The sequence below is a fragment of the Alternaria atra genome (genome assembly GCF_907166805.1).
Source record: "Alternaria atra isolate CS162 genome assembly, contig: 23, whole genome shotgun sequence".
NCBI classification, from domain to species: Eukaryota; Fungi; Ascomycota; class Dothideomycetes; order Pleosporales; family Pleosporaceae; genus Alternaria; species Alternaria atra.
In genome coordinates, this window is record NW_025091321.1 from 3693605 (window position 1) to 3708851 (window position 15247).

At 51.6% G+C, this 15247-nt stretch overlaps 7 protein-coding genes across 7 annotated transcripts; 3 read left to right on the forward strand and 4 right to left on the reverse strand.

Annotated features, from left to right (window-relative positions):
- Positions 1 to 303: 303 nt before the first annotated feature.
- ALTATR162_LOCUS4779 (uncharacterized protein) lies at positions 304 to 2838 on the forward strand (the record flags this gene model as incomplete). Its single annotated transcript, XM_043312394.1, has 2 exons — positions 304 to 510; positions 565 to 2838. 2 exons carry the CDS (start codon positions 304 to 306, stop codon positions 2836 to 2838), a joined length of 2481 nt encoding a protein of 826 aa, XP_043168329.1.
- Positions 2839 to 3069: 231 nt separating this feature from the next.
- ALTATR162_LOCUS4780 (beta-tubulin) lies at positions 3070 to 4633 on the reverse strand (the record flags this gene model as incomplete). The annotated part of the gene is made up of 3 exons (XM_043312395.1): positions 3070 to 4257; positions 4311 to 4433; positions 4493 to 4633. The coding sequence occupies 3 exons, from the start codon at positions 4631 to 4633 to the stop codon at positions 3070 to 3072; spliced, it is 1452 nt and encodes a 483-aa protein (XP_043168330.1).
- Positions 4634 to 5140: 507 nt separating this feature from the next.
- ALTATR162_LOCUS4781 (uncharacterized protein) lies at positions 5141 to 6271 on the reverse strand (the record flags this gene model as incomplete). The annotated part of the gene is made up of 4 exons (XM_043312396.1): positions 5141 to 5330; positions 5378 to 5882; positions 5935 to 6121; positions 6173 to 6271. The coding sequence occupies 4 exons, from the start codon at positions 6269 to 6271 to the stop codon at positions 5141 to 5143; spliced, it is 981 nt and encodes a 326-aa protein (XP_043168331.1).
- A 455-nt stretch (positions 6272 to 6726) lies between these two features.
- Positions 6727 to 7238, forward strand: ALTATR162_LOCUS4782 (uncharacterized protein; the record flags this gene model as incomplete). The annotated part of the gene is made up of 3 exons (XM_043312397.1): positions 6727 to 6756; positions 6824 to 6990; positions 7076 to 7238. The coding sequence occupies 3 exons, from the start codon at positions 6727 to 6729 to the stop codon at positions 7236 to 7238; spliced, it is 360 nt and encodes a 119-aa protein (XP_043168332.1).
- A 321-nt stretch (positions 7239 to 7559) lies between these two features.
- ALTATR162_LOCUS4783 (uncharacterized protein) lies at positions 7560 to 9244 on the reverse strand (the record flags this gene model as incomplete). The annotated part of the gene is made up of 4 exons (XM_043312398.1): positions 7560 to 8735; positions 8786 to 8857; positions 8906 to 9009; positions 9064 to 9244. 4 exons carry the CDS (start codon positions 9242 to 9244, stop codon positions 7560 to 7562), a joined length of 1533 nt encoding a protein of 510 aa, XP_043168333.1.
- Positions 9245 to 9762: 518 nt separating this feature from the next.
- Positions 9763 to 11089, reverse strand: ALTATR162_LOCUS4784 (uncharacterized protein; the record flags this gene model as incomplete). The annotated part of the gene is made up of 2 exons (XM_043312399.1): positions 9763 to 10247; positions 10297 to 11089. The coding sequence occupies 2 exons, from the start codon at positions 11087 to 11089 to the stop codon at positions 9763 to 9765; spliced, it is 1278 nt and encodes a 425-aa protein (XP_043168334.1).
- Positions 11090 to 11776: 687 nt separating this feature from the next.
- ALTATR162_LOCUS4785 (uncharacterized protein) lies at positions 11777 to 14437 on the forward strand (the record flags this gene model as incomplete). Its single annotated transcript, XM_043312400.1, has 1 exon — positions 11777 to 14437. One exon carries the CDS (start codon positions 11777 to 11779, stop codon positions 14435 to 14437), a length of 2661 nt encoding a protein of 886 aa, XP_043168335.1.
- Between the last annotated feature and the right edge of the window lie 810 nt (positions 14438 to 15247).

Consider the following 15247-nt stretch of genomic DNA (forward strand, 5'->3'; position numbering starts at 1 on the left):
TATTGAGACTTGCTTAGGAGCTGCTCTATGCTTTATGGCTGCATGAAAAGTGGCATTGCGCACCAATCAGTTAGCGTGCTTTCCTTATCTCTCCACACCCTAGCCAAGACCAGCAATCTACTCATCCCACAACATCTTCCCCAAGGGTTGCCAGTAGATCATTTTCTGCGGTAGATAAGCGTGCGTTCTAGATATGCTCACTTGCGTCATTGGACAAGCCACATGCTTGCTTTGGATATGTAATCTCGGATATGCTGCATCATGTTCTGAATCTACACAACCTCGGCCCTGTAGGACTTGACCATGGCCTCTGACCAAGAGAACGGACACGAACGTACACCTCTACTCCACCAGAATCGATTGTTACAGCTTCAACACGAGCAAGATGAAGAGGCTTCGTCAATCATCGCATCCACTGTGACAAAAGAAGAACAGCAGTTAGCAGGAAGTACAGTTGGAGAACGATTACCGTATAACGACTATACTACAATCGACTGGCTACACGATCTGGTACTAGCATCTCCCCTTCACAAACCGGCGTGAGTATGCTGATGTCAAGAACAGGTAAAAGACTCCTACCGCTTCCGTCACATGCAATCCCGACGCGGTATCCGCTTCAAGTCGCTCGCTCTCTTCGACGCCTGCTCAGGATGGATCGCAGTCGTGGTCGTCGGCGCACTTACTGCGTGCATCGCTTTCCTTGTTGACATCGCCGTTGCCACTATTTCAGACTGGAAAGTCGGGTATTGCTCCGGCCACGCATTCCGGAACCGGGAAGCCTGCTGTGCTGAAAGCAAATCCTCGCTTTCCTTTCGTGGCAATGGGGTTGAAGAGTGTGAGAAGTGGCATGCATGGACCGATGACTACACATTTAGTTTCGCCATCTACGTCGCCATGGCACTGGGTTTTGGTATCATCAGCTCAAGCGCGACTATGTTGACTAAAACTGCTCTTCCGTCTGCTTCAGATGGCTCCCATTCGACCAAGAGCGACGACATTCCAACCACATCCATAACCTCTCCTCCTCAAGGCAAAGTAATGTACATGGCCTCGGGCTCCGGCATCCCCGAAATAAAAACAATCCTATCTGGTTTCTCTATCCCTTCCTTCCTGTCTTTCCGCGTCCTCCTTGTCAAAGCCTTTGGCGCCATTTTCGCCGTATCAACCGGTATGTGTCTCGGCAAAGAAGGACCCTTTGTCCACATATCTACTTGCGTGGGTTACCTAGTTGGCCGCCTTTTCCCCAAATATAAGGGCAATGGACGGAAAATGCGCGAGTTGCTTAGTGCAGCCTGTAGCTCTGGTCTGTCTGTAGCGTTTGGCGCACCTATTGGCGGGGTGCTTTTCTCTTATGAGGAGATATCGACCTATTTCCCTAGAAAAGTGTTGTGGAGGGCGTTCCTTTGCAGTCTTACCGCGGCCATGGTACTCAAAGAACTCAATCCTACGGGAACAGGCAAACTGGTGCTTTTCGAATCCAACTTTGGGACAGAGTATCAGGCTATTCATTACCTTGTTTTTGTACTACTGGGTGTAGCGGGCGGTGTCTTCGGTGGTCTATTTTGCAAGTTCAATTTCCTGTGGTCAAAATGGTTTAGGTCCTTTGGGCTTATCAAACGATATCCTGTGCTAGAGGTAGCTTTGGTGGTCTTTGCGACTGCGCTTCTTCAGTACCCTAATCCGCTGACGAGGGAACCGGGGGACGTTATTATTAAGAATCTGCTTGTGGATTGTGGTGATGATACATCAAGGACCTCTTGGGTCTGTCGGAATGAAAGTGTTGGCATGGTGGGAGAGGGAAAGACGAATTGGAAGTACGTGGGTTGGCTCACCTACGGTACCCTCGCCAAACTCGTCCTTACTACCGTAACGTTTGGTATCAAAGTCCCCTCCGGTGTCATCATCCCCGCGCTCGACGCTGGGGCTTTCTTCGGACGGCTAGTAGGACAAAGTATCAGTTCGATAAGTCCAGGTATCTTTGCCATGGTAGGCGCTGCGGCGTTCTTGGCTGGTGTATCACGTATGACTATCTCACTCGCTGTTATCGTAAGTGCCTTTTCTCCCCTCTTTTCCCATCATGTCTCTCTCGTCAAAGATGCTTACCCACTAATACCACAAAAGATGTTCGAGCTAACCGGCCAACTCTCCTACACCCTTCCCTCCATGCTCGCCATCCTAATCGCCAAATGGACCGCTGACGCAATCTCAACAGAAGGTGTCTACGACCTCGCTCAAACACTTCTTTCCCACCCCTTTCTAGACCCAGATACCGCTCTTTCCATCGTCCGGCGACACAAAGCTTGCGTCGAGGTTCTCATTCCGCCTCGACGCACAATGTCTGACATCACCGTCTTGGTTCCTGCAAGCAATAAAGTAGCATTGCATGTGTTGAAGGGGAAGCTAGGTGCGTTGAGAGAAAGGGGACTCATGGATGCTGGTCTTGTTCTTGTACAGAAAAACAACGGTGGTGAGGGTGTCGAGGTACTGCAGGGTTATATTTCGCAGTCTGAGCTGGAGTTTGGATTGACAAAACTCGTTCCTAGTGCGCTCGTGTCGACGCAGGAGCATGTCCAGGTTAGATTACTCGGTCACGAGGTTGATGAGCCAACGAGTCCAGCGACGTTGGAGATGGATTTGACGCCATTTGTGGACCGGACGCCGTTGACTGTTTGTGCGAAAGCGCCACTGGAATATGCCGTCGAGATGTTTGCCAGGTTGGGGTTGAGATACCTGATGGTGACGGAGGAAGGTACGGGACGACTGGTGGGTGTGGTCATCAAGAAGAGACTTGTGGGTTACCTTGAACATCTTAGGGAACATGGAGACAAGGACGAATAAAGGAGAACAAGCAACTACTAAGCAAATGCAACACACCATGTTTAGTGGACAATGTTTGATTATAGCATCTTTTCGCTAACAAGAAATTGAGACGCCTGCCATGCCTGTAAAGTTACTTCCGCAACAACATATCCAGGCAGGTCGCTCAAAGTACGAATTGAATTACAACGCTCGTGTCCACACGTGAAATTTCCAACAACCAAGCCCAGCGTGTTATCAGCCGTGACCAGCTTACTCCTCAGCCTCAAGAGGAGCCTCCTCGTCGTACTCATCCTCACCCTCGGAGACGGAAGCCTCCTGGTATTGCTGGTACTCGGAGACCAAGTCGTTCATGTTGGACTCAGCCTCAGTGAACTCCATCTCGTCCATACCCTCACCAGTGTACCAATGCAAGAAAGCCTTGCGCCTGAACATGGCAGTGAACTGGTCACCGACACGCTTGAAGAGCTCCTGGATAGAGGTGGAGTTACCGACGAAGGTGGAGGACATCTTCAGGCCGCGAGGAGGAATGGAGCAGAGGGCGGTCTGAACGTTGTTGGGGATCCACTCAACAAAGTATGAGGAGTTCTTGTTCTGGACGTTGCGCATCTGGTCCTCGACCTCCTTCATGGAGACCTTACCACGGAAGTAGGCAGAGCAGGTCAGGTAGCGACCGTTGCGGAAGTCGGAAGCAGCCATCATGTTCTTGGGGTCGAACATTTGCTGGGTGAGCTCGGGAACGGTGACGGCGCGGAAGGAGTGGGCGCCGCGGCTAGTAAGGGGTGCGAATCCGACCATGAAGAAGTGGAGACGGGGGAAGGGAACCATGTTGACGGCCAACTTCCTCAGGTCAGAGTTGAGCTGACCGGGGAAACGCAGGCAGGTGGTGACACCCGACATGACGGCGGAGACGAGGTGGTTCAGGTCGCCGTAGGAGGGGTTGTTCAGCTTGAGGGTCCTCATGCAGATGTCGTAGAGAGCCTCGTTGTCAATGCAGAAGGTCTCGTCAGAGTTCTCAACCAGCTGGTGGATGGAGAGTGTGGCGTTGTAGGGCTCGACAACGGTGTCGGAGACCTTGGGGGAAGGCACGACGGAGTAGGTGGCCATCATGCGGTCGGGGAACTCCTCACGGATCTTGGAGATGAGGAGCGTACCCATACCGGCACCAGTACCACCTCCGAGGGAGTGGGTGATCTGGAAACCCTGGAGGCAGTCGCAGCCCTCGGCCTCGCGGCGCACGACGTCGAGGACCTGGTCGACCAGCTCGGCACCCTCAGTGTAATGACCCTTTGCCCAGTTGTTACCAGCACCAGACTGGCCGAAGACGAAGTTGTCGGGGCGGAAGAGCTGACCGAAAGGTCCAGCGCGGACGGCGTCCATGGTACCGGGCTCGAGATCGACGAGGACGGCACGGGGCACGAACTTGTTGTTGGAGGCCTGCTACGGATCAGTATTGGTCTTTTATCTGCCGTATGGGTAATCGAGTAACGCACTTCGTTGAAGTAGACGTTCATGCGCTCCAGCTGGAGGTCGGAAGTGCCGTTGTAGACACCAGAGCCGTCGAGGCCATGCTCGCCGGAGATGGTCTGCCAGAAGGCAGCACCGATTTGGTTACCCTGGGGAGTCTGTTAGCTGTCGTCGGAATTGTCTAGAGAGGGAGAGCTTACGCATTGACCGGTCTGGAGGTGAACCTGTTGCAGAGAAACGTCGTTAGCTGTTGTTCTGTGTTGACTTGTCCCTGAATGATATCCAGGCGCGGGGCAGCGACGCGCCACAGGGACTTGCAGATTCGGGCGATACGTACAATCTCACGCATGTTGGCGGTTGGGGATGGGGTTAATGGGAATTACTGAGGCGAAAATGCGAGGAGCTGGGTTATAGCTGGTCGACGGTGCTGGTGGTGCTGGTGTGGAGAGCAAGAGGAGCAGAAGCGGTGAGTGCGTTAAAGATCTCTGTGGGTCGTCTGCACGGGCCGTCGGCGCTAAGGCTATTTACTAACAACGCGCGCGGCCAAAGCTGGTGCCTGTTGGACAGGAAGAGCTAGTCATGGAGATATACTGCACTAGCATGGCACAATTGTTGCTATCAGTTGATTCTGCCGAATAGTTTTATCGCTTTGCAGTATGCTGTGGCAACTGTTGGCTTCGTATGGTGACACGGCTGCTATTCAAGGCAGTCGCGGAACTCTTCCTTCCATCCCAATCCCTGTAAAAATCTACTCTCCGCATAGTCGACTGCTGCTGCAGCAGAATACCGCACAACGCTGATCTTGCAAAGCACATGCATAATTCCCTCCATAGCAAACACTATCCACCGTCACCCCTTACAGCTCCTTCTTAGTAGAGGCACGCGCATGACCATTTGCCACTGCGTCTCGTCGCTTGATAACCTGCGGCATCGTCCAGAAGTTGGGCCAGTCCAGCTCATACTCGTCTTGCCTGTAATTGAGGCAATGTCGGAGCCATACACCCCATACAATGTAGTAGTAGGCTCCGGTTCCAGTCATAAGATGCCTAATGCTGTGAGCTTTTGTCGCCTCAAGGATACCTGCAGTACTCACCACCAGCCATGACCCTCTAGTACAAAACCCCAAGGCATACCAATCTCCCTCCTCCACTGAATCAGTTTCGAGCAATATTCATTGTCGAGATGCCATACTGCGAAACCACCCAAGAAGATGCTCAGACCGAATGCGATCATCTTCCACATCGTAGTAAGAATCTGCTGGTCTCGCACGTCCTCCCTTTCTTGAACTGCCTCTACACCCCCGTGCGGACGCGGGTTCGCAGCTTCTCTCTCCTTTGACCGGAAGCGCGGGCGGATGTTCACTTCCATTACATACATGGCGCGGAACAGTACAATTGCCGTGAGGAGCGCGTAGGCGTTTTGATGGAAGGTTGGATCCTGGAGGTAATGGTAATACAGTGTGATGAAGACGGCGAGAGACACGAGTCCAATTGCCAGAACCGTAGAGTATAGCCTTGATTTGCCATAGGAGAACGTCGCAAAGTTCATCAGACACGTCGTGTAGATCATCGAAAGCTCATCTACAAGCTGCATGGGATCTAAGATGCATCAGATACAGCATGTCGCTGACTTGGTCAGTAGCGAACCTACATTTCAATGTCGCGTGGAAGAGGAAGCTTCCAGTTCCAACAAGCAGATAGCCAATGAATGCTACGAGAAAAACTGTGTCGTGTCCATTCTTCAAGCAATTGCGTATGCCTTTTGCTGCCAGGTACATGAACAGAAGATTTGTGAGTGTGTTGATAATTTCCGCAGAGTACTGCGTTACTACATAATTCTCCAGAACGTTAGCTGAAGCCCCTGTAGTGTAGTGATCCTATTAACAAACCTCTTCACACCAGTCGAGGGTAGACGTGACAGGAGAGAACCATCCGTCTTGTTCAGGCGGATACGGTATCGACGGTAACCGAGAGAAGAACGCGGCCATTCTGTCTCTGCTCAAATTATGAAAGGACAAGAGAAAAATAACGAGAACAGGGAATCTGCACGTCTTTGAACACGATATCAAGCTTGTATCTAGTCCCGGACTTTGCGGAAGCAAAGACTGGAAAGCGACAATCAGCGAAAAGAAAGGTCCATGCTTCAGCGATAGGCTATCACGGCTGTTGACCACCACGCCACGCAACCAAGGGTACACTTGCAAAAGGGCACCCTCAGTGCGATTTCTACTGCCGACCTATACGTCTAGCACACATGGGAGAACGGTTGCGACCAGCGGGCGGTGCTGTTTTCGGCGTGAATCTACTAGCCAATCACATGCGCGCAGGGTCTCGCAACTGCCGAACCGAGAAAGCTTGAGAGCGCAGCTGGCTGGCTGGCTGGCTGGCTGGCCGTTCTCACGAGACGTGCGAACATTGTCAACTTTTGAGAGACTCCGCCACCATGTCCATGTCAAACGAGGCCTTGCAGAAGGTGCGTAGAAATGGCGCATGACCAAGAGATAGGGAAGAGCTTGGGGTCTGACAACAGAAAAATCTAGGTCCTGCAAGAGATCAGCCAGAAGAAGGCTTTCGCCGAACAACAACTCGTCATCGTCAAACAACAAAAGGCCGCCAGGACACGAGAGGGTCGCATGCTCCAGCTCACCTCATCAGAGGTCTCGTCATTGCCTGCAGAGACTAAGGTGTACGAGGGTGTTGGGAAGATGTAGGTTTCATGCCACAACATTCGCCCCTTCGCAACTGCGGGGAAACTATGAGAAGCAGCGGAGAGACTAATCGTTGTGATTTAGGTTTGTCTGCACACCTATCCCAGATGTACAGAAGAGACTCGAGGATGAGAGTGAAGCGTTGAACAAGGAGATGACCAATCTGGACAAGAAGGAAGACTACCTGGAAAAGACGTATACGAATAGCAAGAACAGCCTCGAGCAGGTGCTCAAAGGTGCTGCTTGAGTCTACTGCAAGCACTCTTCCATGGTATTGAGATTGGCCCACAGATCCGGAAACAGGTATTGAGAAAACTGCAAAGAGTGTGTCAAGGTGTCTGCTCTTATTACTGAGTAGTGTAAGAAGCCACTTGCATATGCCAGCTGTCAAATAATACACCATAGCAAAATGATATCAAGTACCAACACAGAGAATATCACCGGGCGATCGCAACACGTTGGATGTTTGGAAAAGAGCTTGCCAGAGCTTGACCAAGTAACAAGTCTCATGAGGCACGAATCAACTTGCCTGTGCATCGCTTTTTATATACTTCTATCTTTTGAACCACTATCGCATTCTAACGAGCATTCCTTCAACACCCTCCAAGCACTTCCTCACCTCCTCCGCCGCCCTCGCAACATACGCTCCATCAACAACCCTATGATCGGCACTCCAGCTGAATACGCACTCCTCCCTCTTGATCAGCTCATCATTTTCCCCAAACGCCGGCACTACCCTCGCTTTCCCAATACCCAGAATACCAACCTGAGGCCCAACGATGACAGGTGCCACAGCACCACCGCCTATACTACCAATGTTGCTAACGGTAAAAGTCGCACCAGTGAGATCAGCAGATGAGAGCTTTCCAGCGCGTGCCAGCGAGCTGAGGCGCTGGATTTCTTGCGCTAGCGAGGCGATGCTATGGGCTTGTACATTCTTGATGACGGGTACGAGTAGCCCAGCAGGCGAATCGACTGCTACACCAATGTTGTGGCTTCCCTTTAGTACAATCTGTGGCTTGTTTGGGTTCGTAGTTGTATCCAGGTGTGAGTTGAGTAATGGAAATTGCTGGAGTGTGAGCGATACCGCCTTGATGATGATTGGTAGTGGTGTTATCCGATCTGGCTTCTCGCGACCTGCATTGTACTTTTTGCGGAGGGACGTAAGCGAGCTGAAGTCTACGGCGTCCGTGTACAGGAAGTGGGGGATTGATAGGGATTTTGTCATCTGTTTGAACATGCCAGACTGGACTGGAGTCAATGGCTTGACTTGATCCTCCATTTGTTGTGTGGCAGCAGGCGCTGGCATTGAGCTTGTCGATGGTGTAGTTGTGGTTTGCTTCATCGATTCGATGTGCCGCTGCACATCGTCTTTGAGCACGCGACCTTCCCTTCCTGTGCCTTGTATATCTTCAATCTTGATCTTGTGCTCCTTAACCATATGTCGCACAGCCGGCGTGGCGAGCGACGCATGCTTTCCTGGTTGTCTTTGTGTTGTTGGTTCGGATGGTAGACTCGTGCTTTGATCTAACGCGGGCAAATCTCCAGTCGCAGCCTTCGTATCGTTCCTTCCAAGCTCAATCCCCTGTTCTTGTGGTTCTGCAGTCATCGGTGCTCCCTGATCTGACTGAGTACCCCCACCTCCGGTAAGTAGGACCTCATCGTCTTGTTTGCCTGATCCTCCGTTGAGTAGGGCTTCGTCAGCTGCGGAGATCTCGCTTTGGATATCGATGTCTACTAGAGGCTTCTACTGTCAGCTCAAAATCTACAGAGAATCTTGAGGTCCATGCTTACCTTTCCAACCTTGGCCATGTCATCCGGTTCGTAGTACAACTTTTTGATAACGCCATCGAACCGCGAGGTAATCTGCCTGAAGTTAGTCGTTGCCGTCTTTGTCTCTCGAACAGTATATACCTCGACAGATGCTTTATCCGATTGTACTTCACAGATAGGGTCGAATTGCTCTACGCGCGCGCCGGGCTTCACGAACCATTGGATAACCTGGCATTCGGTAATACCTATGCACAGCATGATTAGCCCGAGGCACCGGCAGCTCTAATTCGCCTACTCACCTTCCCCAATATCTGCCAGAAGGTACGGTTTAACTACCAATAGTCTTCTTGTTTCCCGGAACCCTCTTCTTTGCTCTTGTGTGCGAATGTTTGCATTCCTGGGAGCCGTAATTGACGCACGGTGGGCGAGGTTTGAGCGTGAAAACAGACGGGATGCTTCTCTGCATGCGAAAGACTTCATGGTGGGCGTAATGCGCGTGCAGATTCTTTCTGTGAAAGAAACATATTCATGTACTGCCGCCGAGGTGGTAATTGTGAAGGACCACAAAGCCGCGAGTTACCGCAGCCGATGACACAAGTGGAAGCTGGGGTAAGCCACTAGAGAACTTCTGGTATAGCGTATAGCGGGTTAAGGAATCAATGGGTACAACGGCACCTGGTGTCATATTCTAGGATGACCAGATGTTGTTGCAGAAATATCAGATTAAAAAAAACTTTCATCGTCAGTTGTTGTTTTCGCTACCTCACGACTCTCTGATAAGACGACGCTTGAATCTATGCCGTGATGCTACACGCATACCATGACAAGAAGATTCCTTCAGTACCTGGCGGCTTTCTGGACATTACCTAGGTACAATGTGCAATGTAGAGCACATAAAGAAGTAGCCAGTACAAGCTTTTCCTCGTGTGATTGGAGGTTACAGTCAAAGCGAAAACAACATCGATGGCAGACTGCCCATCCAATACGAATAAATAATGCTATGCCGCTGCTGGTCCCCTTCCAATCCAAAATCGAAAGCTACGGAATGGACCTTTCCTCTTATCTGTGTTATTATACTGGAACCCAGGACCCAGCATAAGCTGGTTCGTGTTGAAGTACAGCCACCCGTCCAAGATAGCCATGGAATCAGCATGTTGAATCATCGCGTTTCTCACTAACGTCTTCACCACGTAGTCCTCCGGTGGGATAAGACCAGATCCTCCAGGTGGGTTGCCGTTGACTGTCATATTAGCTTCGGATTCCAGTGTGTCGACGTAGTATATAGCATTCTGTTCACTTGCTGCGATGTATACTCGGCCTCGATCGTCAGCGGTAAAGCCAGCTTGTTCTGAACCACATTGGCCTGGATTCTGTACCGCGGCGAGGACTTCGACATCTGTCAACTTTTGATCAACGAGAACCTCCTGTGATATGTAGTAGAAGCGCCGGGAGGCTAGCACACCCCAGTAGAAGTTGCCGAATGCTATGATGCAGTCAGTAACATAAGCGCACGCTACTTCAGCACCACGTACCTAGAGCGATCCCATCTGCGGCCGTCGTGAGATGACCCTTCTGTGTACCGTTCCAAGTGTAGATGAGCTCTCCACCATATGACCCGACATACTTTTCATCTGCTCGAACGACGCTCGTATTGAGCAGTCTGCGTACCGCGCTACCATTTTCAAGATCCACTGCTAACAGTGAGCTATTTTTGCTGGCATCTGTGATGAAAGCGTATCCTTCCCTTCCGCCCAGGGTTGTGTTGACGCGCATATCATTCATGTTCATCCTATGCGACAATAGATCTTGGGGTATCACATAGGTTCGGAGATGCTCTGCCGTCGTCTCGTTGAAGCTCATGAGCTTCGCGCCTCCGAACAGCGCGTTGGTGTCTGGGCTAGCGTTGAATGGAATCCCGCTATCTACCACCCACAGCCTCCCTCGATCGTCTAGAACGATGTTCTGAACGTTGATGAAGCAGGTTCTCGGGTCCTGACCAGCAGTGCAGTTCTGCATACTTGCGTTGGGCCATGCTACTTCGTCGTTGTAGGATGTACAAAGCACCACGTTACTTGGTGTTTGCTCAAAGTTGCGAGGATATGTCAAGTATAGGTTGCGAGAGGAGTCGACAGCTAGGCCAGTGGAAGGTTTTTGAGAGTCGTGGACAGGTTCCAGTGGCGGCCCCACGAGTGTGAAGTCTTGAGGATAGGCGCCAATAGTGTACCCGGGATCGAAGGGACGATAGCCACCTGACGGTGTCTCGAAATAGCCCGATCCCAAAGACACGGGAATGAGTCCTAGTGTGCCTAAGACCGTGGACCTCATTCCGAAGTATTGCTTTTGCAGTTGCTAAGTATTCCGAGGTGGTATTCAAGATAGCTGTATGGATCGCTGTTCGTACGGTCTTATGAATTTTACGTTGGTATTAGTATTGTGAGGTGATTAAAGACGAGGAGCTTCGACGAAAGAGATTCAGATGTTCCAAGGTTACTGTACGAGTCTCTTGAGGGGCCAGAGGACATCCATGACCTTCGCATTAGTGCCATGTCCATTGGCTGCCGATCGAATGGAGACATGGTAAGGTCCAGGTAACCCATGATGGTAAAGAGGGGTACTCGGGAGGTAACATAGGCTGTATGCCGTGAACACACAAGGAAGTCCGAGGATAATGGCTACAACATACATCGAAACTTTGCGTTGTATGCTAGATGGGTGCGATTGGATTCTCTTCTCATGATACGCAAGCAATTCTTAGTCCACACAGAAGAAAGCTTAAAAAGCGTGTTTTGAGGAGATGACACCTTGATCGCCCGACACTAGTCGCGGGCTGATCGATCGAGATGATGGTGCGGGGATGACGTTGTCGCGCGGAAGGAGTGGGCGCACGACCCTTCGTGATTTCGCGACTGCCGAAACGCGTCTGCTAGGCAATGTACTGTCAACACTCGCATTAGACAACGCCGACAGCCATGCGCAGTTCCGATGTCCACGTACGCATTGCAAACGAAGACAATGCTACATTCAGCCTCTGAAACCCCAACCCAACTGCTACGTTTAGCCGCCAAACGGGACGATCCCAAGACTCAACTGCCCTCGAAGCAGACGAGAGACTCTCTCTGCGGTCTCGGAGCCTTCAACAAGCCTTTCACGATTCAAGCACATTCAGAATCGCCTTACAAGAATAAGCCCGTCATTTTCAGACCGGTACGAGTGATTGGGCGTTCACAGCTGCCTTTGACCTTCCTCGACATTTCCGATGACGAGAACTTCGCCCCAAATAGCCTCTTCACCGCTCAAATCGATATATTAGAAGACAGAGAGCATGGCAATCAAGAACATGCAGTCCCCAAGATACTCGTTGCACGGTTCGAGGCGAAGAACACACTATACGCCATAGAGCGGGTACAGCCACGCATCTATAGTATATGTAGGCTTGCGAATTGGCTTAAGGAGAAAGACGTCACAGACTTGTGGGATCCTACAAATCTGAAGGTGCTGCCAACACGCCCGAGAACGGAGGCGAGTGCGGCTGGACGAGGAGAATGGTGGCAGCAAGCCGCGGTAGAGACGCACATTGTGGAACTACCAGCGAAACGAGCGCGGATGACGATGATACGACCGAAATTACGACCAGAGACAACGATGGAGCATGCACAACAGCCAGACATGGCTCCGGAAGCTTCAGGAACCGAGCATTTGGACACGATCCCCACCGAGCTCCCTCTAGAGCTCATGCCGGACGCGCCATCGCCGCAAGAACAACTCGATCTCTTGGTTCAACACTACTTGGACGCAGTCTACATGTCTAAGACCTCACTGGCATATCTTGCAAAGGGCCCGATCACTCGGATACGGAACACGTTCACCTCGGCTGAAGAGGGAGCGCCAGCTACACATGAACTCGTCGCGTTCTTAAGGACTATGTTGCTGAGTCCCAAAGCTAGCGAGAAGAAGTATCACGACAAACTACCATCGTTGATCAAAGAAATTCCACCCGGAAGCTATTCGGATGATGAGCACGCTGCAGGCGCCAGCAAGCCGAAGAAGTCAAAGAAAAAGGTGAAGCTCAGTCGAGAGGGCGTATACCCGCAAGAAGAGGCGTTGGTCAAGAAATGGTGGCAGTCCGAATTGCCAAGTGGCGACAGTATGGCTACAGAGACTCTAGATCAGCGCATCAAGAGGCGTATCGGAGATCTCCGGGTCCGCGAGACGCTCGCTCAGCTGATTCTTATGCTTGAGATCGTCGCACTGGAAGCTCTTTCTACAAGTAAACCACTAGAGCAGCAAACCACTGCCGACGGAGCCCAGACTCAGAGCGAGCCGAAGAAGCGCAAGAAGAAACTCGACGACATTAACCTTCAACTCGATTTACTGCTGGACAAGCTATGCATCTGGCATGCTACTGAAGAATTAGGCATATTGGACTTTGATGCAAAGCCATCAAGACATGATGGATCCGACGGATCTGGAAGGAACGGTTCTAGTGATCGCTTACACAGTTTCTGTGTTGAAGTCATAATCCCCTTCTACATCAACCGACTACCTGAGCAGGCGCTCGTGGTCAACAAGAAGCTTGGTGGGCCCACGCATAGCTTGCCAACCAAACGAAAGGCAGTGAGACCGCCACTCACCTCACGCAAATCCGGAAGTTCAAAGGAACCTGACGTGAAGAAGTCACGACGCTCATTAGCCCGTGTTGCCACAGACAATACGGGACGGACCATTGAGCGAACAACACCTTCTCTGAGCCGATGTGCCACCGATTCGGCACTTCTAGACGGCATCAAACGAGAGGGTAGTGAGGTCCCTCTTTCAGCCATACCTTTTCGACGGAGCCCGTCCAAAAGCGCTCGGCAATCGATGTCCCAGATCCGGCATCTGCAGGGCCGTCAAATTGATCTCGCTCAGCCTTCGGCTGCTGCATCAGCTAAGATAAAGCACAAGCAGCGAGTCGAAGAGGATCTTCAAGAGGCTATATTAGCGTTGAAGAAGCCCAATCGTGGACTAGCCGCTGGTGGCTACGTTGCCGACATCGAGCAACGTGGTCTGGGCTTGCCCAACAAGTCGAGAAAGCCAACGGTTACCGTAAGAAAGACTATCAAGGACGTTCAGGTATCTGCAACGCCTCGGGTTGGCAAGAGGACGAAGAATATGGTTGAGCAGACGCCGACCCACTATCACTATGACCCGTTTGTTAGGTCTCCCGGCGCGGAAGTGCCTTCTTCCAGCGGACTCTGCGTGCCGTCTTCAGGAGTGCGTCCACCAGCTGCGATGGTGCCGGCAACGGGCCACCGCCACACGACGGCTCGAAATCTAGCGCAGTCGGGCATTGCCGAGACACCGTCCAAGGCGCCAAATAGCCAACCCTTCTCGACAGATTCAGTCCGGAGGAAGATCTTCGCAACGCCATTGAAGGCGGCGACGTCGTCTTCTTCGGGCGGCAGAGATTTCGCGCAGTCGCATGTGTTCGAGACTCCTGTCAAAGCTCGAGGCATTTCACCTCATGACGATACCGACTTTGCACTTCCTGCGCTTTTTGCTACACCCACCAAACCTGTGTCTGCCCCAGAAAGCGGGGTCGCTCCAGCGGCACTCGCTGCATCGAACAACAATGATGCCGAAGCGTCGATATACGATGCCCTTGGATGGAACGACGATGATAATGGCTTCTGATGGGATTACGTCCGTTTCTTATATATTTTGGATATCTGCGTTAGCGAGCGAATAATAGATCTACATACAACGGAGCATTGGGCGGCGTGCATAGCATTCTGGAATTTGCATAGGCGTACGAAACTATATCATAGCTACACGGTTCAAGATTCACTGGATGATTGGTATGAGAGCAACATAGCATAGCAATCTGATATATGCCTTCGCGTGCGCACCTAGCTCAGTCCCCCTTGTCCCCATGAAGTCCAAGCTATGCTTACCTGAAGAGGGCAAGTCCATAGTCGGCGCACAGATGCGGTGATGATGCTTGTTCTAGATGACGATGGATCGAAAGAAGAATGGTTTCGCATGTGCGTTGACGTATCCGTGTATCGTTCTACAGTGTTTCTTTCGGGGAATTGCACTTTTCCCGAGACGCGATGCCATTGTGTGATCGTGTGTGAGCCGACAGGTACCCGTACCATGAGGAACCAGGGATCGCCGTTATAGCGTATATAGAGCCGGCGTCCCTTGCAGTAGACGACTTAGGCCAACGCTGGATAGGAGAGTCAGCAAATCACATTGCAGCGCCCCCGTGGCCGCGTTGGTAATTTGCCGGGGATCACCAACAATCGGCCCTTAGCTTATGCCCCTAAAGACGCCTCCAGTTGCCGGCTGGTCCATGCTGCCGTCTGTCCAAAGCCCTAATCACGCTGAAATTATGAAAATCAGAGACACGCGCCCGGTGTCTTTCACTTCTCGAGTCCTGATTTACCTGCCGTCACACTGCTCCCGACTCAGTGTGATATCACACAGGGAGTTCTCGTCGCC